The sequence below is a fragment of the Haliotis rufescens genome, unplaced genomic scaffold, assembly GCF_023055435.1.
Source record: "Haliotis rufescens isolate VD_foot unplaced genomic scaffold, xgHalRufe1.0.p SCAF_7, whole genome shotgun sequence".
Taxonomy (NCBI): domain Eukaryota; kingdom Metazoa; phylum Mollusca; class Gastropoda; order Lepetellida; family Haliotidae; genus Haliotis; species Haliotis rufescens.
This window is the reverse complement of record NW_025964361.1, coordinates 54,826,864-54,849,367: the sequence shown is the minus strand read 5'-3', so window position 1 is coordinate 54,849,367 and position 22,504 is coordinate 54,826,864. Positions and strand designations below refer to the sequence as shown.

General features: G+C 43.6%; 1 protein-coding gene across 6 annotated transcripts in view; it reads right to left on the bottom strand.

Moving 5' to 3' along the window:
• LOC124133716 overlaps positions 1-22,504 on the bottom strand; it is a 110,379-nt gene that overhangs the window by 65,250 nt on the left and 22,625 nt on the right. Inside the window, exon 1 of one of the 6 annotated variants that reach the window (XM_046498203.2) lies at positions 14,506-14,940. The exons of 3 other annotated variants lie outside the window; for them this stretch is intronic. In XM_046498203.2, coding sequence (XP_046354159.1) covers positions 14,506-14,653 — 148 coding nt within the window. In that variant the 5' untranslated portion in view covers positions 14,654-14,940. Of the gene's footprint in view, positions 1-180; positions 526-14,505; positions 14,941-22,504 lie in introns of those variants that run through there. 2 more of the 6 variants (XM_046498199.2, XM_046498205.2) reach the window with 2 other exon arrangements.

The window sequence follows — 22,504 nt, the reverse complement described above, 5'->3', positions numbered from 1 at the left end:
CACCAGATATAACCAATAAGACAGGTAAACTGAATATGAAACTAGATCACGTCATATGACCGCAAACTGCAACAGCTTTGTATAGAGAGTATGCATTAAAGAGACCTGCGCAATGGCGGAACCACTGGCCGCGATCCAGATGCTAAACATGTCTTATTAATGTTATGTCATGTTACCAACCTTGGTATTCTGTAGCCATGTCGTGTGGAAGTGTCAGTGAGGTTGACAACGTCCTCTCGGTACTGGCGTTCCGCAGGATATTAGCGCTTGTCACTCAGATAAATAACAATACAGCGCATCCCCCATCAAGGAAACCACTCGACAAACTTGCCAACAACAATCCGGGCCTCATTGGAATTTCGACATAACTACCATGGGTTATTAATCCACATTAGCGCTCACAGTCCACGCGTAATGTATGACAATGCGCCAGTGTGCGAAGCTACCATCAGACACAACAATACAACGTTCTCTTTTCGCTGCGCCTTGCACCATCTGCCCGTCGAGGGACGACAAAGGCTTACCACAAACACATAGATAGATGCGTTACATACATGCGGGAGAACTGAAGTAATATTTAGCACGTGGTTGTGGTGGAGGGAAAGGTTACAGACTAAGAATGGTTTTCCGTCTGTTTCCAGTTTGGGATGCTCGAGGGATGGGGAAGATGCTTCTCCGCCTGATTCTGATTCTAATTAAGCTGCGAGGAGGGGGTGAGCTGATTCCAACCTCCGACTGGATATGCGTTAAAAGAGTAGTAATCATTATGGCAACTATAAAATATAGCCCTCGATACACCGACTCGTTATCCCTCTATACACCTACTCACTATCCCCTCAAGGCTCACTATCCCTCGATACATCGACTCGCTGTCTATTGATAAACCCAACTCGCTCACTACTCGCTATCCTACACCAACTCGCTATCCTACACCAACTCGCTCACTACTCGCTATCCGACACCAACTCGCTCACTACTCGCTATCCTACACCAACTCACTCACTACTCGCTATCCGACACCAACTCCCTCACTACTCGCTATCCGACACCAACTCGATCACTACTCGCTATCCTACACCAACTCACTCACTACTCGCTATCCTACACCAACTCGCTATCCTACACCAACTCACTCACTACTCGCTATCCGACACCAACTCGCTCACTACTCGCAATCCTACACCAACTCACTCACTACTCTCTATCCTACACCAACTCGCTCACTACTCGCTATCCGACACCAACTCACTCACTACTCGCTATCCTACACCAACTCACTCACTACTCGCTATCCTACACAAACTCGCTCACTACTCGCTATCCGACACCAACTCACTCACTACTCGCTATCCTACACCAACTCGCTATCCTACACCAACTCGCTATCCTACACCAACTCGCTATCCTACACCAACTCACTCACTACTCGCTATCCGACACCAACTCGCTCACTACTCGCAATCCTACACCAACTCACTCACTACTCGCTATCCGACACCAACTCCCTCACTACTCGCTATCCGACACCAACTCGATCACTACTCGCTACTCGCTATCAAACACCAACTCACTCACTACTCGCTATCCGACACCAGCTCGCTATCCAACACCAACTCACTCGCTACTCGCTATCCGACACCAACTCGTTCACTTCTCGCTATCCTTCAAAACACAAACTCCCACTATTACCTCAGGAATGATATGGCCTTTAAAAACACACTACGATTCTTGTTCGATGGAATTTAAGCCAGGCGGAATCATATTTACATTCTTAAATGTCGTACCTCGTATTGTGTAAACGCCGCATTTAGCAACTATGTAGTCAATGCTGTAGTCGTAGTCGAAAATATTCCTGCTATATCACGACGTCGGTATATAAGCCTAGGTCAGCTATGTGAGTGGTTGATAGCGTGAGCAACGAATGGTGTGATGGGGGTATTTCGTGTGACTGTCACTACAACCTTACTTTGGACTCACAACGGTATATAGCATACATTTGACCTGAGCTGTTGTTCTAACGCCGCTTTGAACAGCGTTTCACATACTAGTATATCACTGCGTGTCAATACAATGTTGGAGAAAAGGAAAACCCAAAGCCACTTTTTAGACTGGCAACTCGTAATTATCCCCACCCCCACCCCCACCCCCACCCCCACCCCCACCTACTTGTTATTCTTAAATTACGTACACAGAGACAGAGTTGCAATATTCATCTCCCCAATATTAACTATACTCTGCCACTTCTCCCGTACGCCTTGATCTGCAGACGAGTTCACACAAAACAACTCTTTACGAACTTTAATAAAACATGTTAAAAACGACCGCCCCGTAAAACACATACATCTTGCATGTGAACACACACGATTCCGTGTCCCTCTCCACAAGTCGGCCGACCACAGCTTCACAGACTTGTGTACACTCTCCTTATGACAAACCTACTCCCGACATGCTGTTCGCGCACACTGGGACGGACAACTCATATTGATGCTGGGTGAATCAGTTCAGTGTCTGTAACACAAACACGGATGTATTCCTTCAAACAGTTACTTCATCTTTTAACATCACACTTAAAGTACCTTCTTCCGCTAAGGGTGCAGTAACAGGAGAGAGAGAGAGGGGGGGGGGGGGGGGGGGGGGGGGGGGGGAAGCAGGGAGAGAGAGAGAGAGAGAGAGAGTAATCAGTTAGAGGGGTTCTGGTGATGAATGAAAATATTGATGCCGAGTGAGTGATTTTGATTTTACGCCGCTTTTAGCAATATTGAACTTCAATAGTACGAATTGAACTTCACACATTGTACCCATGTCGGGAATCGAACACGGGTCTTCGGCGTGACGAGCGAACGCTTTAACCACTAGGCTACCAGACCACCCCGAGTTGATTATGAACAAAGGGTGAATATTCGGGCGTTCTGACTCGATAGAGGTCAAGCTAGAGGTATAAGAGGTATATATGTATAAACGTATAATAAACACTTCAACTACAGTAATATATAACCATACGAACCCCTCTGTACGTCTCTACACAATACAGTTATATTTCGGTAAATTGGCATGCGGGATGAGAATATCACCATATACGTGCGTATTAATGACATATCACATATCGACTTTCAAGCGTTATAACATGTTGAGTTTCGACATTAAATATCAACGTTAACATATATTGTAGTATTTTAACATAATTACGAAACCACACTCTTGAAAACATTCCTCAAGTTATATTCATGCGTTATGGCATTAACCATCTATCTCTCTCTATGAGTGATGGCGTGCGTCATCGTTCATTGACACTCCACCTACAGACGCTCTGCCACTAATGAGACCGCCACCCCCTTTTGGTACGCGGGATTCGGGGGTCTATTTTGAGGGTATTCTGCCTTTGAAGTTTGATAAATGACATGAGTTTTTAAGATTTGTGTTAAGTGGTATTGGGGATTCAGGGGGTGAACAAATGAGACTTAGAGTGAAAAAATAGATGCTATTCGGGATTCAGGGGAGAGGGGTTGGCACCCTCACTAATAAAACTGATCCACGGCCCCTAGAGATGTACTTAATAACCTCAAGAATCCATGCAGCATACAGTAAAGTGGATACAACTAGGTAATCGGTATTAGCTCCGCGAACGGTGATGTTCTGCCGATGGTGTTTATGCATCGTGCGCTTGATGCGCGTCTCTTGAAAACTTGCTGCAGACAACCCAATGTAATATATAGAGCGACAAGCTACAAGAGAAACCCATTTTGGGAATCCAACTCAAAATGTCCTTTATCTGAATAGATCTTGTGTTTATGAATAATTCATTGCTGTAGGTAGCTATCACATTTCTGCAGTATCAGCTGGGCTCCGTCTCGTCAGATGTTACGTTGGCGACGCAGAGAGAAGCGGGAACCAGTTTATTCACGATACGGCTTTCCTTCAATGGCCAACTTCACCATGTTTTCCAACGACGGATCTTCTATTTATTGTGATATAAAGCAGACATTTATTGCAAAGGCTTTGTCGTTAAGCTGACTACTCGTGGTCCGACTAATTATAAGATGACGGTGTGAATAATTCATTTACTCCGCAACTCGGGTAATAATGCATTGGTAAATGAGCCTGATTTACAAGATAGCCTACAACAGGTCTCCATTATCTGCACTACCTCCGTGTCATTCCGGAACAAGCCGAATGACCTCTTGCAGTTTCCGGAAATATGCGAATGGCGACGCGTGACAGCATTGTTTCGACCCATTCTTGACCAACTTGTGTTATTCCGGGACAAGTCTTCTTGCAGGTTACGGACAGGGGCGAGTGGTGAAGAATGTGTTTCGACCATGGTCGCAGAACTCCTCGAATCGCCGTCACGACATTATATATTTATACAGTGGCCACTCAGACTGACAAATGAAACATCTCATTCAATTCCCTACACTAGAATGGGTTCAGGATTCAGCACAGTAGCGTGTTGACACACACTGGAAGTCTTTGTGTACTTTCGTTTGACCTGAGAAGGGTCATACGATCCCCGACTCAGCAACCAACAACGCCGGTCACCTTGTACGGAGCTTAAACAGCGATTTGTGTTGTAAACAACTCCAAACTGTTTGCTTCCGATGCTGATTAGCACTTGTAATTTGTCTTTGCTTGGACAATCTGTTTCCGTTTTCAGCTGCCGTGTATACAAAGTGTGTATTTCGATCGCTCAATAAATTACTTTTTTGAAACATTGACAAACACTTTTTGTAATTCGAAAAACTGCTAAACCAGGCAAAGCGCAACAAATATCCTTTACAGTTTGTTTACGCAATTGTGCTGACGTCGTTCCCGACAGCGTATAGATAAATATATACACGTGTTTCTTAAATTCCACGAACATGTTGAAGTATATTGACTCTGTACACGCATCATGTACAAAAAGACTCATTTTGAGATGAATTACAATTGTTAACGTGATGTTCCGATCCTGACCAAGGTGCGAAAGATAAACTGTCCTCAATTATGGTGTCCTGAAGATTGTGACATCGTGATTCAGAGAAACACAGATCCATTTGACGTCTGTGACGTTCTTGCTCCCAAAACGTTTCAGCCGTCAATAAATAAATACTGAGCATTGTATCCTATTGACCAAAATAAAAACAAATGACTGCTTTCTGTCTGAAACATGAAACAAACAAGCTCTACACTGAATATAGATGCCTAACTTGCGATGACCTTCGTAAAATAGTTTTACGCGTATTTCGGTCGTTTTTGCATTTGTAAAGTAAACTCACAACGCTGTTCACAACAATTCGAGAAGATCTGGATATTTGCCATTAGGTGCAACGCACTCTGTTATATTTGAATGCTTCTGAAATAAACACGTGGCGGTGTTGACGTCAAGAAGTAACGACCAGGCAGCGCCTGTCATTCTGCGAGACACGTTCCTATACACTTAAAACCAAACTGTGATCATATGAGTCACCGTGAATTTCGATACATAACCAGCATGGCAGATGAATACAACACGTATTTATTAAGTTGAGTCTGATTAGACATCAAACACACTGGTATAACCTTTAGCATAGGCGTTGTTTATCTCTGGCCGTGTCCATGCCAACCAGGCATGCTTTTTGCTCTGACGTAAATCTTCAACGACTACAGCGAGGTCATACTAGAAAATATTAAGAATTGTTCAAAAAAGGGATCAGGTGGGGTGTTTTTTTATTCACGTGAATCGAATATGATATATCAAATTTTGCATCATCGACTATGCCTCCCAATGATAAAAAGACCGTATTCGTAGTCTAGTGGAAAAGTGTCCGAATAGTGGAAAGTCGGTGGTCCGATCCCCGGCAGCGTCACACCAAAAGACGTTAAGAGATGTAACCTGTTGTTACCCCCCTTCCTCACTCACAATATCGCGGGAGGGGGTTGTTAAAAGCGTCCGCTCGTCCCGCCTTGAGAAGGGTCTACTTAACGGAATCGTCCGGATTGAGAAGGGTCTACTCAACGGGATCGTCCGCCTTGAGAAGGATCTACTTAACGGGATCGTCCGCCTTGAGAAGGGTCTACTTAACGGAATCGTCCGGATTGAGAAGGGTCTACTCAACGGGATCGTCCGCCTTGAGAAGAGTTTACTTAACGGGATCGTCCGCCTTGAGAAGGGTCTACTTAACGGGATCGTCCGCCTTGAGAAGGGTCTTCTTAACGGGATCGTCCGCCTTGAGAAGGGTTTACTTAACGGGATCGTCCGCCTTGAGAAGGGTCTACTTAACGGAATCGTCCGGATTGAGAAGGGTCCACTTAACGGAATCGTCCGGATTGAGAAGGGTCCACTTAGATGTTGACACACTTCCTGACCTCTACGAATGAAACCATACAGTGACAGCATGGCTCCAGCGTGCAATAGTCTTTGTCAGAAAAGTCCACAAGGACGCATCTCTTCAGACTCTCTACGGAATCCTCATTAAGGAACATTTGAACTCTCCTCGAATCTAGCAACGTATGTCTGGAGCTACTCTAGTGTAGCAAGATGTCGTTAGATGAGTTTCTTGGTTTGAGCGCTTGATTCGTTTCACATCTGTCGGCGTGCCTGCTGGTGCAGAAGGCCACTGGGAGAAGTATTAGCGTATAGATATACTCGACTTTCGCTTTCTCAAACATCAATATCTCGACTTGAGAAAAACAAACATGATCATTCTCTCGAAGTAACTGCAGTTCTCAGATAAAATATTAGAAAATAAAATAAAATCAACGCATTTCTGTTTCTCCATTTGGAACACCGCCTCCATCCAGAACACTGTCTCCATCTCCTCATGTGAAATAGTCTTCATATATAACACTGTCTCCATCTTCTCCATGTGTAATAGTCTTCATATATAACACTGTCTCCATCTTCTCCATGTAAAATAGTCTTCATATATAACACTGTCTCCATCTTCTCCATGTAAAATAGTCTTCATATATAACACTGTCTCCATCTTCTCCATGTAAAATAGTCTTCATATATAACACTGTCTCCATCTTCTCCATGTACAATAGTCTTCATATACAACACTGTCTCCATCTTCTCCATGTAAAATAGTCTTCATATATAACACTGTCTCCATCTTCTCCATCCACAACACTGTTTCCATTTCTCCATCTAAACACTGTCACCATCAATAACAAGGTCTCCAAATATAACGCGGTCTCCATACATAACAGCCGTCAGGTTGATCAACAATATGCCATACATGACACGAAACATTGTCACAGAAAAGATGTTTCGTCGTGTTTGTCTGCACGCATTAAGCGGGATAGGAACAAACAGTACAATCGTTTGCCAGGCCCCTGTCGCGTGCAATTGTTTTCTCTCAAAGATTAAAATGTGCACACTGAAAACTGATTTGCCCCTAAAAAGGAACAGCCAGTGTTGATGAACATCTTAAATCTCACGTCTGTCCATTTTCAACTAATTTCTCACACTTTAAACAAAGTTATCTGAATTTCGATCGATGTTTGAAAACTCAAGTTGAATCTTTTTTCTTTAAAGCTACTTTCTCTAATACTTTAAATAGCATGACTCAGACACAGATCAATGCGCCTATGCACATTTTGCAAAGCTTGTTCTCCTGTTTAAACAACAACATGTGTTTTAAGGTAACTAGTTGAGGCCTCGTGTGTCCCGTTAAACTGAACAAAAACACGAATATGAACTCGTGTAGAGCGAGCGAGTTTGTTTTATGCCGCTTTGAAAATCGGGGAGGAGGGGAGCAAAATGTAACGCTGATCGTACAAGTTTCCATCTTTGATTAAACCCACATGTGTTCACTGAGCAATGATTATTATCAGCCGATCCTGGCGGGGCTAAGGGACGCAACTCCAAATAGACACTGCTCCATATACCAACGCGCTCACGACATGTGTCGCCAATACCTAGGCCTATTCTACATTGGGTCAGCCTGCATCTGTTGCAATAACACACGGGAATCAGAATATCTAAACACAACACACGGCTCCGGTGGAATGTAACGCATTTCAGCACATGGTTTTACATCTCAGCACATGGTTTAACATCTCAGCACATGGTTGTACATCTCATCACATGGTTGTATATTGCATCCAAATGGCTGTATGTTTCATGCCACGACTGACACGACTGCAGCTGTTGTGAATCAATATCTGGTCAATAGCCAGCATAATCAGAGCATGGGATACCTATCAGCACACAGAGTGACAGATCCCAGACAATGTCACGCTGTATGGGCGATCACAGGGAACATATTGCACATGTGTAATATAAACTGGTGTTGGTGTCGTTCATGGGATGTCAATGAGGCTGATTTGGGTAATAGCCCAGCTAACCAAGTGTGCTCACACATGGCAACGATATTGGAATTTGAACAATACAGTGAATGGAATTTTTGTCCTATAATTGATGTACTGATAGGCTTCATAAAAATAATTTTAGTTATTATTCACACTAGTCTAATGATAAGGGATGGAGTTTGGTAGGGACTATGACACTAAAGCTCGTTTCTAACGCTGCTATATATTTCCGCACTAAAGCTTTTGATGTATAATGCAATATATACAACTGCAATGTATTTCTAGAGGGACAAAAACTACTGGTACATTGCATGGCATGCCGGAATCGGCCGTTGAACATGTGACGTGTTAGGTATGTGGTATGTGGTTTGTACATATTTCTGTATGAATATTCGTGTCGTTTCCTACTAGTTAGCCGTGATGTCAGCTTGACCTACCCTGTTGTCATATAGCTGGAATATTGTTTAAGTGTGGCGTTAAAAACAAACGCTGAACATTACAAAGCCGAAAATCGGGGTGGCTGAGTTAATTAAGTTTTACGCCGCCGAATTTCCAGAAATATCACGGCGGGGGACACGAGGAATGTGCTTCACATATGAAGGATCGGATGGCCACAATGGGGATCGGATGGCCACAATGGGGATCGGATGGCCACAATGGAGATCGGGTGGCTACAATGGGGATCGGATGGCTACAATGGGAATCGGGTGGCTACAATGGGGATCGGATGGCTACAATGGGAATCGGGTGGCTACAATGGGGATCGGATTGCCACAATGGAGATCGGGTGGCTACAATGGAGATCGGGTGGCTACAATGGGAATCGGGTGGCTACAATGGAGATCGGATTGCTACAATGGGAATCGGGTGGCCACAATGGGGATCGGGTGGCCACAATGGAGATCGGATGGCTACAATGGGAATCGGGTGGCTAAAATAGGGATCGGATGGCTACAATGACAATTTGACATCATACACAGACGGAGTGGATCCCTGGTTCGCCTGAACAGAACGACAAGCCGACTTGACACATACGTAAAATATATGCGGCGGTAAACGAAATTCACTCAATCACTGTACCCTGCTTAAGAACTCCGGATGCACAGGTGGCCCAGTGGTCATATCGCCGCGCTCCTTAATCAATGAACGTGGGTTCAAATCCCAGTTCGCCCTGATTGTTTCTAGGTTCATCAACAGTATAACCCAGGGGTGTTTAACCAAAGTAGTGAACGTCTGAGATCTGCATCAATTCGGACTACCTCCCAAATGAAGCTAACGGGAATACTTTTAAAACATGAAACCCAACTCACTCACTCACTAAAGTACTCGTACAACACAGCATGGCGCTGCGCCATTATTAGGATCTGTACGGCCACGGCTTGTCTATTTCATTGTGTTGTTCCAATTGCTTTCGTAATTACAAATGTTTGTTTCTAGGCATAACAACTTAATGTCTGGTAATTATCATCATGCATTTCAGCATATGCAGCAGGTTCGTAGCAAATACCAATAGGTGCGTAACTACAACCCAGATAGATTGTCTATTGCCTTACATTAACACAATTAACACAAGTCATTGGCATGTAAGCACGCATAGCACGTATATGTGACACTTCTATCCACATACCACGAGCAGTTGATTTAGTTCACATTCCATGAACATACGAACGAGAGACTATTTCTGCCTAATTAAAAAAGAAACTTATCTCCATATATCCAATACAAGTGGAGGATATTATTTAACGCCGTTCTAGTAATATTCAAAAAACGATAGGACACCAGAAAGGGTCAAGCTTCTTACATTGTACCTACGTTGGGACTTGAACGTGGGTGTTTGGCCCGAGAAGCCAACACTTTCACCACAAGATCACCACAACGTCTATGTTAAAACAATCTACTGTTCTCATTATACGACTTGACGAACGTTTCTCCTGTATCGTAAAGTGTCGCATAACGACAGATGGTCCAGTTGGTAGCGCGTATGCTTGTCCGGGTTCGAGACTCACTGTGAATGATTCGTTAAGACAATTCCTGGTGTCTCTTCGATAAATACGTATCCATTTTCCTCAGTTGTAAACAGCTCATGTCGCGAGCTATAAGGGCCACAAATAAATATTAATACCTGTCGTACACTTTCCAGACGATAACTGTACTCCACGTGACCAAAGGACGATCTCTCATTGGTCAAAAGCCCTTAAAACATAATACTCTCGCATTTCCACGAACAAGACAATTGCAAACCGCACTATGGTTATTGGACGGGCGATTCCAAAAACCGTCAGTGCTTAAGTGTCTATTGAATGTGTACGTCTCCGTTTCATGATTATGGAGTGGTGGTCCGATCTGGTTAATAAGGCCATGATTATTGGCCATATTGTTTAAAGCTTGTGTCCAGTCTGTTTGTATTGGTGTACAGGGGTTTTATCTCTGCTGCGCTAGATACAAATCTCCAATGACTGCCGTCTCCCACGTGCTGTTATTTTAGCATCCCATGACAAGCCGAAATTACCACTGATTCTTTAAATATTTAGACATCTCCCTGTTGAAGAGGATTTTATGTGAATTAACCTGCCAAGGTATGGTTTAACATGCGACTTACGAAGCCGCTCACGGACGAAATTTGATGATTGACTGATTAGTTCAAGAAGCAATCTTTACGCTACAAGAGCAGCCCGTGTCAGTCGCGCACCTGTCCACACACAAACAATGAAGGGTCGGGGAACGGACTCTGCGGCTCTGGACCGCCGAAGAAGATTGGAAAGAGGCACTGCACACTCGCCTTACTGCACAGATCGTTTGATAGTTTCAAAGCGATAAGAAATATTTTAAAATGAGGAAAACAGAGAGCGTGAAGCATGGTTTCTATCGAAACCTGATACCCGAGCTGATACATTACCCGGACACGTTCTTGAAGCTTGGGTCTTGGGGGAGTGCAGTGCCATACGGTAGCTCCTGCTGGGTCCCCCCCCCCCCCCTTGCTGGGCCCCCCCCCCCCCCCTTTTGCTGGTCCCCCCCCCCCCCCCCCCCCCCTGGGGTCAACCTGCGTGCATAGGCGGCGTTGAAACGGAATGATATTTGGATTTTTTCTCTTCTACTAGCTGAGGAATCCTACCGTTAGAAGTTCTACTATATACGCATTAGGGTAGTCTTCGGGATGTTAACATTGGAAGAGGGTTAGATAAAGTGTCACTTTTGACCTGGATGTTTTTTAGATGTGAATTATGAGGGGGACAAATAATGGCATGATTTGCTGAGATGTTGGGCGGTGGCGTTCACGAGTTGCTCCCCCATCTGGCAGACGATGGTGTTTGGGATGAGTGTTGTCAGAAGAAACGTACACGACTTAATTAACTTGGCTGATGTTTTATCGCTGTAGTCTCAGGTTTAACACAAAGAAGCTACTGCAGAAGGATTAGTTTAGCTCGGGGTTTGTTTTGAAAATTAAATTAGACCTTTCACTGGGTTTTGAGCAGAAAGGTATTTTGAATACTGTCTTTGTCTTCCTAACAATACATAGGCTGATCCAGAGGGGGGGGGGGGGGGGGGGGGGGGGGGTCTCCGGTCGAATATCAAATGTAGTAAGTTGTAGGCAGTACGATTATCTGGATTATTTGGACCCATCTCTTCTAAAAATGCTGGATCCGCCCTTGCATTATGGGAATTGGGAAGGGACTTTGCAACATCAACTTCTTCTTCTTCTTCTGCGATACATCGGTGTATGGTCTCTGTCGTGCCTTTTAAAAGACTCTTTCGTTATGAATTAGTCATAGCCTTGGAAGTGGCAGTCTCGTTTGTCAAGACAAAAATAAACGGGAGGTGTTTTAACAATAAACACAGGTAGTTCCACTTCTCCGCCATAATTGACTAAAATCACCTTTTCGTCACAACTGCGGTATCGGTTAGCTTAATGAAGAACGACAGCAACGGAGACGATCTCCCAGCCTGGCCTGGTACCGGCACTAAGGCATCCATTTTGATTTGATGAGCGGGTCGCTTCTGTTCGAACAAAAGCTGTAGACAGTGACTATAGCGGTATAAACTAATAGCGTTTGAAAAAGTCGTTTAATTCTGACATGGCTTTCAACGATTTACTGTCTGCCGGCGTCCCCTGCTACTCAGAGATGAGCGTCTTCTGCTAGGAGACTCCTGCAGTACCACTGCCCGCCATCTTGACAGACTATGACTGAACTCACCCAGCCAACTGTCCGGCGCGATACAACCAAACAGTAGACAATCAGTAGACAATCAGTAGACAATCGAAATGAAATCAAACACAACAACTTCACGGCTTCGTCGATTGATAACTTCAAATGGGATAGGAATTTCCCTTCACTTTCCATATATCGCAGTCAGTCGTAACAAGAACGTCAAGACTCGACATATGCCACGGTAAGGAGGTTCGAGACATCGTTACCTTCGAGACTGCGAACAGAGACTTACGACAGAGACTTACGGAGTACAAGTTACATTCGAGGACTCATATCGATAACATAGAGGACAGTGAAGATGGTTATGAATGAGTGTACCTTTTGCACAGTAATATTCCATATTCGTTGCATTCGGACATTGCTTTGCAAATGCGAAGCCGCATGGACATAGACGGGAGCCCAGTTTTAAATTTGGCAAGGATCCTCAATCAAATAAAACGCCACAACTCCTACACTCTTGACCTGACTTCAGCATAGCTGCAATCGCTATTGTACGTAGACGGAAGCCCAGTTTCAAAGTTTGGCAAGGTCTGTCTATCATACAGAACGCCACACTTTCTGCACTCTTGACAAGACTTCACAGCTGCAATCGCTATTGTACGTAGACGGAGGCCCAGTTTCAAAGTTTGGCAAAGTTTGTCTATCATACAGAACGCCACACTTTCTACACTCTTGGCCAGACGTCATAGCTGCAATCGTTATTGTCCAACAAGTAGGCACCGTTAACCAAACAGGAAAGACCTCACAATGGCCACTTGTGTCCGGCTGTAAGCTGAGCTATATCGGTGTTTCTTATTGCGCAATGCAATGGTCCTTCCATATCAACAAGATGTTCGCGGGCGTTGTCCTACTCAGGTCCACAGACCCTCGTGACAATGAGACCCGGGGTAAGTGGTATTATTGGGACGGTAAGAACATTAACACCGTGAATGAAATGGAATATTCTAATTGAAAAAAGTAGCTCAATGGCTCTATGGTCAAGGGGGGGGTCTCCTAAGTATGACTGTTACATCTTGTACATGACGGTACTATGTTTTGAGAAGACTGCCTTAAACATAGACGTAGTAATGACAAGATATGCGCGGTACCTAATTGAGGTGTCCCTTTGAATCAGACAATAATAACATCAATAAAAAGAGGGAAAAACAACATAAATCAATCCTTTGCAAACGGCCAGACTGTGATTTCAATGAAAATAGAAGATGTCTATGGAGACAGCTATTAGTTATTATCATTAGTCATCGCAGACAGCGCCGACAGATTTGGCAGGGGGGTCCGACTCCTCGGGGAGGGCACATGATTATCATGATTATCTAGAAAGGGATGCAGACCCTATGAATGAATATGATGTACGAGCAGAACCGGGCAACGACGCTAACATGTGTAATTAGATATCTTCACAGAAGCCTTGAACACTGAAACACAACACTAAAGGGTGAGGGAGAGAATGGCCTAATAGTGAGGAGGAGCGACGCAGTAGCGTTATAACGAAACATGGGCGATGCAGCCCGACCCTGTGGCATATGCTGTCTTGACTCTTTGCTCAAGAGTGCACCTCTTGCCGATACTGAATAGCTCTTCTGAAACTGATGCTACTAAAATATGAAACGACCCCCTCCCCACTTCTCGCCAACGCAACGCCGATCGCTGCCTGATTCACCTCTGATAATTGCAGCTGTTATGTTAACCTCTGTATAAGCTACTGTTATCATTATTATAACTCGCTGAGTGAAAGCTTTCAGTGATTCTGGTTAACAGACGATCTGTGTGTTGTCGGGACGAATAGGCTAGGCGGCGAAATGAGTTTGAACCTCATAGCGGTAAATATTTTATGATAATTCTTGAAGCGATGAACAAGGCTAATTATTCAACCAATTGCTCAAAAGAAGGTTCATCCGCTGAAGTAATTTTGCAATTTGAACACTAATAGCAGCATCTTTTCATAACAACATGATTGCAGACGATCGACGTGCGAAGTAGCAGACGAGAAAGTGTCGTCTGCTCAACCCGTTCATTTAAAACCCACCTTCAGCTACTGCGTCTGCCTGTGTGTCGTCTTCGGTAGTATCGGGTTTGGTAGCTGGTTCCACCTTATGCTCAAAACTGACTGTCTCCGTCTCATCCACGACTATTGGAGCCTGGGTCGTATGCATATCGTTCACTTCGTCATCCATGGCGGTAATCCGGGGTACTGATCCTCTGCCAAGCTTTAATACTGACTATAGGGCCAGCGAGCCAGCGCGGCCGACAGGGGCAAACTCAACAAGTAAACCAAACACTGCAGAGACGCTCCACGTGCCTTGTTGTAAACATCCGTGTCACGTGACGATCAATAAGTCAAGACCTGAATAGAATCGCTTGTGTCCCACAATGGACATTCAAAAGGACAAGTGTCAGAAGACTAAACACGCAGCTTCAAAGAAAAAATCACCAGCTATCAGGCTTGCATGGTCAGGACAAAATGATGGAGTTCTGCTTTGCCCGAGACGCTATCATACAGCCTTGTGCTTGGTGGAGTCGGAAGACAGCTGTTGCAGCGACAAGAAGCTAGCGGTGTGCTCTCCATTGATCGAAACTTATCCTCAACAGCTACAAGCTTTATCATATTGAATCAAACCGAGTTAATTTACAGCATTATTCATAGGTTTACAACTATGTACGAGAATTCGGCCGAGGGTGTAAGAAAGCAATTCGTTAATTGCTTGAGCATGTGTGTCCTTGTAAACTGAGGATGGAGGTCGGGGGAGAAAAAAGAATTGACCAATATCAAATTTAATTTTACGACCATGTAGATAAGTCATTAATGCGAATAAATCGGTGAATGACTTGTTTACTTAGAAATCCAACACTTGACAAACAATTGGAGCTGTGGTTATCATGTGAAAGTTTTTGTTCAATGCGCGTTAAGGGGTAGTACCAGGGTGCCTGGAGACGTCATTAAAATACTTCCTCCGGACAATGGTCAGCGTTGTTGATATACACGTGCTGACCATGAACGAGGAAGGAAATGGTCTAGCGTTCCAATTGGGTTTTTTTCAGTTCAAGTCGCCAGGGGATTCACAACTGTCCACTTTCGGGGAACTTTCACCCAGACAGCACTGACATCAGTCAGACAGCGATTAAAATCAGAAAATCATCTCTAAATTTTACAGCAAATTATACATTGCAGGAAGTACATCGAATGCATTAATGCATTTGTGCATGCACGAGGTATCCTTTGTATACTCGCTATAACACTGAACGATGACTGTTGCCCTCCAACAGGAATGTTGCCTTTTTCTGTTGTTCGTTGTCAAACGCCGCACTCGGCAATATTCTAGTTACGTGACGGCGGCCTGGACCTGGACTAGACAATCCAGTGATCGATATTGTGAGCAACGAGCTACGCCGCCGGGGTACGATGACACGCAATGAACCAAGTCACCGAGCCTGACCACCCGATCTCCGTCTCCTCCATACGACTTGCATAGATTGCCGGGGTACGATGACACGCAATGAACCAAGTCACCGAGCCTGACCACCCGATCTCCGTCTCCTCCATACGACTTGCATAGATTGCCGGGGACCAATTCTAACCCGGCATTCCTTGGTGTCCAAACACAGGAGTGAGTTGGTTTAACGCTGCTTTTGTTCATTCATCACCAGAACCTTTGTTACCGATTACTCTCTCTCTCTCTCTCTCTCTCTCTCTCTCTCTCTCTCTCTCTCTCTCTCTCATGATCTACTCGGCATCAATATTTTCATTCATTCATTCATCACCAGAACCTTTGTTACCGATTACTCTCTCTCTCTCTCTCTCTCTCTCTCTCTCTCTCTCTCTCTCTCTCTCTCTCTCTCTCTCTCTCTCTCTCTCTCTCTCTCTCTCTCGCACTTAAACCAGGGCAACCAGCCACCGATTATTCTGAGCGATAACTGGCCGTCCGCATAACCGTTTATCTTTGTTGGAAAGGATCGCTATATCTCTTTTCTATTCTTTTCCATTCAATACACTTGATGTAGCAATATGTTCCCATCGATTTAACCTCTATACGGGTCAACCAACTCCAACAAGCTACACCCATGCTTCGTCGAACACCCTCTTTGCTAACACAGTTTAATGGATGAAACTAACTTAGATGCAGTCATTAGAACATTATTAGAAGTCAATAATAAGTTTCACTTTCAACATTACGAGGACTTATTAGAGCGAGGAGATGCTAGATCATCGGCCAAAGAGAAATAGTTCACAATGTGGTTAGAGAGTGTGGTGTAAGAGAGCTTCTGTGTGGCGAATCTCTACTGACTGCAGGCACGGTCTGGTATGACGAAACAAGCATTTATACATGATACACCCTTGTCTACTGAAGTCTTGCTCTTCACTGGAAGTTGTCCCGGTCTTGCCCTTGTTTAATTTGAGGCACATCTTTATTCCGACAACAATAATGTCTGTTTCATTATTGGCTCCTGTTGGTTGAGTAGCATACTCGTTCTTGTTCCTGTTTGGTGCGTTGAGTAGAATACTCGTTCTTGTTCCTGTTTGTTTCGTTGAGTAGAATACTCGTTCTTGTTCCTGTTTGTTTCATTGAGTAAAATACTCGTTCTTGTTCCTGTTTGTTTCGTTGAGTAGAATACTCGTTCTTGTTCCTGTTTGGTTCGTTGAGTAGAATACTCGTTCTTGTTCCTGTTTGTTTCGTTGAGTAGAGTCCTTGTTCCTGTAACTTTCAGTGAGTAGAGTTCCTGTTGGTTTCGTTGAGTAGAGTTCTTCTTCCTGTTTGGTTCGTTCAGTAGTGCACTCGTTCTTGTTCCTGCTGGTTTCGTTGAGTAGAGTAATCGTTCTTGTTCCTGTTTGGTTCGTTGAGTAGAGTACTCGTTCTTCTTCCTGTTCGGTTCGTTGAGTACTCGTTCTTCTTCCTGTTCGGTTCGTTGAGTAGAGTACTCGTTCTTGTTCTTGTTTGTTTAGTAGAGTACTCGTCCGTCTTCCTGTTCGGTTCGTTGAGTTCTCGTTCTTTTCCTGTTCGGTTCGTTGAGTAGAGTACTCGTTCTTGTTCCTGTTTGGTTCGTTGAGTAGAGTACTTTATATCAACATAGAGACTGCCCAAGTCTATTGCGAGACATCTGAGAGTAGATTAAGTTTCCAGGGAACGATTGACGTAAATTCGGTCATTCGAGCGTTAAGGGACCGGAAAAAGCTATCACTGGTGCTTGAGCTGCAGACATTAGGAACATCCTCAGACTTAGGAGACAAACAAGCTTACTGTTTACGAGAACCATGTATTGATCTGAGTACCAAGACCTTTTATGAATACAGAGAGGACACAGAGGGAACGGGGATTGGGGCTCTCGCTACCTCAAATACTCTTATTTCAGTATATTTATATGTGTATATGGGCCAGAACTCACTTTCAAAAAGACGCGTTCTTGTCGATGTTACAACTTGACCTTTGGGACTAGAAGTAAACACACACACACACACACACACACACACACACACACACACACACACACACCGCCCCTATCGATCAGCCTATGCAGATCCTATAATGCCCTGTTCGCGTGCACCATGCAAATATACATACGTATGTAAAATATGCACACTTGTCAATTTGCACATGTGAGTGACAGTTGTGCATGCTAGCAGAGCTTAAGTCGCAAATGTTGGTCGGCTGCATAGTGCTGACAAATCATGGTTTATAAATGGGAAGAATCTGGAATTTAAAGCCACGATCAGCACATCCTGGTACGGCTAAGGGACACAACGTGTGATATCAAAGTATATTATACAGCATGGTATTATGGTTTGCCACCGCTGCTCAAAACATCCTCACACTCTGACGTTTTTCATTATAATGGATGTTGTCGCTGAAGGGAATCTGGATGGGATACCAAAATCGAAACTCAAATTGTGTGATTCGTAAATAATTCCTTTCAACCGTTTGATACTGCTGTATGTACACCCAAGATGGCCAGCAGAGAGCGGCAATTCTCGACCAGTACGAGACATTTAAATGGGCTATTGACTAGAGTAACACAGATAGCCACTCACGGCTCAAGGACACCGTTCTTTGAATCAAATATTCAGGAGTGAAATATAAGGTGTATAGAGATCGACTGACAACAGAGAGCTATAAATAGGTTTGTCTGACCTTACGCTCAAGTCAGTTGTTGTGCATGCAAAAGAACTTTTGACAAATATGACATGAATTATTGAGGTTTAACGCCATATTTTTGCAAATATCACGTGTCGGCTTAATATGGAGGAAAATCCATAGTTTCTTGGTCTGTTGATTGTTTAACGCCGCACTCAGCAATATTCCAGATATATGACTGTGGTCTGTAAATAATCGAGTCGGGACTAGACAATCCAGAGATTGACATTATGAGCATCGATCTACGCAACTGGGATACGATTACATGCATCAATCAACTCAGCGAGCCTGACCACCCGATCCCGTTAGTGGCCTCTTACAACAAGCATAGTCAAACGTAATCGTCTGTTTACGACTGCAAACTTCGCAAGTATCCGAAGAGGACAGACAATGAAAAAGTGTCATAAAGTTTTAATTTATACCAAAAATCTTCATCGCAGACGTTTAGTTCCTGAAGAAAAAACAAATCTGTTTGTGAAAGTTTTTCATATCGACCGAGACTGAGAATCAAATACGACTGGTCCAGGGACAGCATCCCCAGAACCACGTGTCATTCAAGAGTTATTTCATAAAACTTTTCGGAGTTGAAATCGGAGATTGCTAATTGTATCTCCCAAATTACCGAATCTATCTACTGACACCGAAGCACACAAACAACACAGTCTTGTTTGAGTGTGATTCGCCATCAAACATTCCATTTCCGTCGATCTGGTTAGTTCACATGGCATCAAATATTGATGTCAATTTAAGAACGGCGTCAGCGCAAACAGCAGAACAGGAACTATCTCTCGGCCTCACGGGAACCAAATATTCACTGAATCCATAGATAATTAAAGTAAAATTCATCAGGTTAGTACGTTTTTTTCTGTTTGTATACATATCAGATTGGGACTTAGTAATTGTCTGCCAGCGTTCATTTAACTTGTAATTTCGTTTTAAGAACGCTGTACTTATGTAAGCAAAAATTGAGAAATGTATGCAGTGGTAGCCCATTGTAAAGTGCCTCGGAGCTGCATGATCTGGGTATGTGAGTGTGTGAGCGAGTTCAAATTTAAAGTGACATCGGCAGTATTTCACCAATATCGTGACAAGAATAAGTTATCCATTTTTATACAAAATCATTATCGTCATCGTCGTTATTATTATTGTTGTTGTTGTTGTTGTTGACATTAAAATGGTATGACTATCAAAGGATAACTTCTTTGAAAGGCATTAAGAAGTTGGGGTACTAAGTAAGGATAAGAATTTATGGATGAACAACGTCTTTATTACAATTAAGACCAACGTTTCGGTGTAGGTTCTAACACCGTTATCAAACAAGTGATAACTGTGTTAGAACCTACACCGAAACGTCGCTCTTAATTGTAATAAAGAAGTTGTTCTTCCATAAATTCTTATCCTTACTTATCAAAGGATAGACTAACATCTAGTCTCTGAAATGAATACATTTTACAGAAAAAAACAGTTGTTATATTATAGTCATAAACTATAACAAAAAGGAGCCCAGAGACTTTCTTCATTTTCAGATACTGCAGTAATCTAGACTTGTCAAACATTATAGACTTGCATGGACTGTATTGGATATATTTGTTTCAGGGTCTGTATGACAAACTAATTAAAGGACAATACAATAAAAAAGAACGGGCTATAGATCGCCAGCAACCATACTAGGGACCATTGAGACTAACGGTACTTCTGCTACCCGACGATACCCCTGCAGGATTTACACCATGTCTAGCTGCAGTGGATTGTTGGGAAACTGAGCCGAGCCGAATATTAAGAGACAAGACATCCTTCGAATAAAATCGTGGCAGAAATAAAAGTACTTTGAACTTCGTAGTCCTATGAATACACAATGCCATTTGTCATATGTACTCTCTCAGGGTCGAGCAAAGACAAACGCTTAGTTATTATAATTTTATAATTTATTTGTATATATATAAAAAACCAGATACATTTAAATTGCAAAGGAGCCCCTGACTCTGTGGAATATCTAGACTTGCTTAATTTAGGGCTAAAGCGCTGCAATAAGAGCTGGGCGGAAGGGAAAATAATATGGTTAATGGACCGTGTTTGTTTGTTGTTTATCGGCGCAATCAGCAATATTCCAGATATATGACGGCGGTCTGTAAAAAAATCGAATCTGGACCAGACAATCCAGTGATGGATATCACAAGCATCGATCTACGCAACTGGGATATGATGACATGCATCAACCAAGTCAGCGAGCCTGACCACCCGATCCCGTTAGTGGTGTCACACGTCAAGCATAATCGCCTCTTACGACAAGAATATTCGCCTCTTACGACAAGCATGGGTTGCTGAAGACCTATTCTACCCCGGATCTTCATAGGTCTCGGGGACCGTGAGGCAGATTAGGTAGAGGCATTAAGTGAATGAGTCGGATTAAGCAAACCAGTGATTGATAGCATGAGTGTCTGTCTTATACCGGGTACGATGACACAGTTCCCAACCATATTATTGGATTTGAAGTAGGCAAACGTGTGGTTGGTGGTATGAACACCGACTAATCGGACCAAGTCTATCCAAATTCCTTAATGAGAGAGAGGGGGGGCGGGGGGATGTGTGTGTGACGGGAGAGAGTGTGGGGGAGAGGAAGGGGGGGGGGGGGGGGGAGAGCACATATGCAGGTGTGAGTATGGTTTTCAGCCGCTTTGAGCAATAATATAGCATCACGGCGGGGGATACCAGGCGAGGAATTCACACTATGTGCCAATATGGAGAGTCGAACCAGGGCCTTCGGCGTTACGAGCGAATACTTTAACCACAAGGCTACACCACAGCCTCTTTAAGTAACTGGTGTCTTCACATCACATCATCAAATGCACATGGAAATGGGTAAGATTTACCACAAAGTTCTCTAATGACATGTGTATATTAAATAAGACCGCCACCGTGGTCTAGTGGATGGAGTGTCTGCCCCGAGACCGGAAAGACAGCGGTTCGATCACCAACCGCGTCAAACCAAAATATCTTCAAGAGATGGAACTTGCTACCTTGCCAGGCGCTCGGCGTTAAGAGGATACAATATGATACACGTTACAACTAACCCCCCTCCCCCCAAAAAAAACAAAACAACAAAAACAAAAACAAAACAAGGACTGGTAGGCTCGGAGTTAGTATACTGTGCCTGAGTGGGGTGTTCATGTTAGACTGAGGCATCTTTGTGGGTTAGCACTATAAAACCGGCATTAGTAAGAGAGTAGGTATGACGCTGGGTCAAGGTCACGGGCCAGCGAGTGTACAGTGTGTGAGTCAGCGTTACCGAGACGTGTGTACCTACACGGGATATATGACTGAGTCACCGACACTGATGACAGCTTCTCCGACAACTGACAGTCATCACCGTCACTACACATGCACAACACGACGGTCACCACATCGTCGTACCTAGCCACAGCAGCAGCTTAAAGCGGCATCTACACAAACCGGGGTATTCGGATGTAGATTTAAAGGTCTCTTCGGCACCAGGCGTCTAGGCCAAGTTCAATATTATAGAAAAAGCATTGTTCGCTGTAAAAGGAGTTTCGCATTTACAAAGCACTGGGTTTTTTTTATCAAACATAAATAAAGAATTATACATAGGATGCTTGATTGCAAAGGATTCATGCAGATGCATCGCGCTCTTACAAAGGATATGTATTGATTGAAAAGGATAATTGCATATGAACGTGTTCTTAAAAAGGATTATTGCATATGCATCGCTTTCGAAAAAGGATATATTTTGATAGAAAAGGAGCTTTGCATAAGCATCGCGCTCTGACAAAGGATACGTATTGATTGAAAGGATTATTGCATATGCATCGCGTTCCAAAAAGGATATGTTTTGATTGAAAAGGAGTTTTGCATATGCATCGCGCTCTTACAAAGGATATGCAT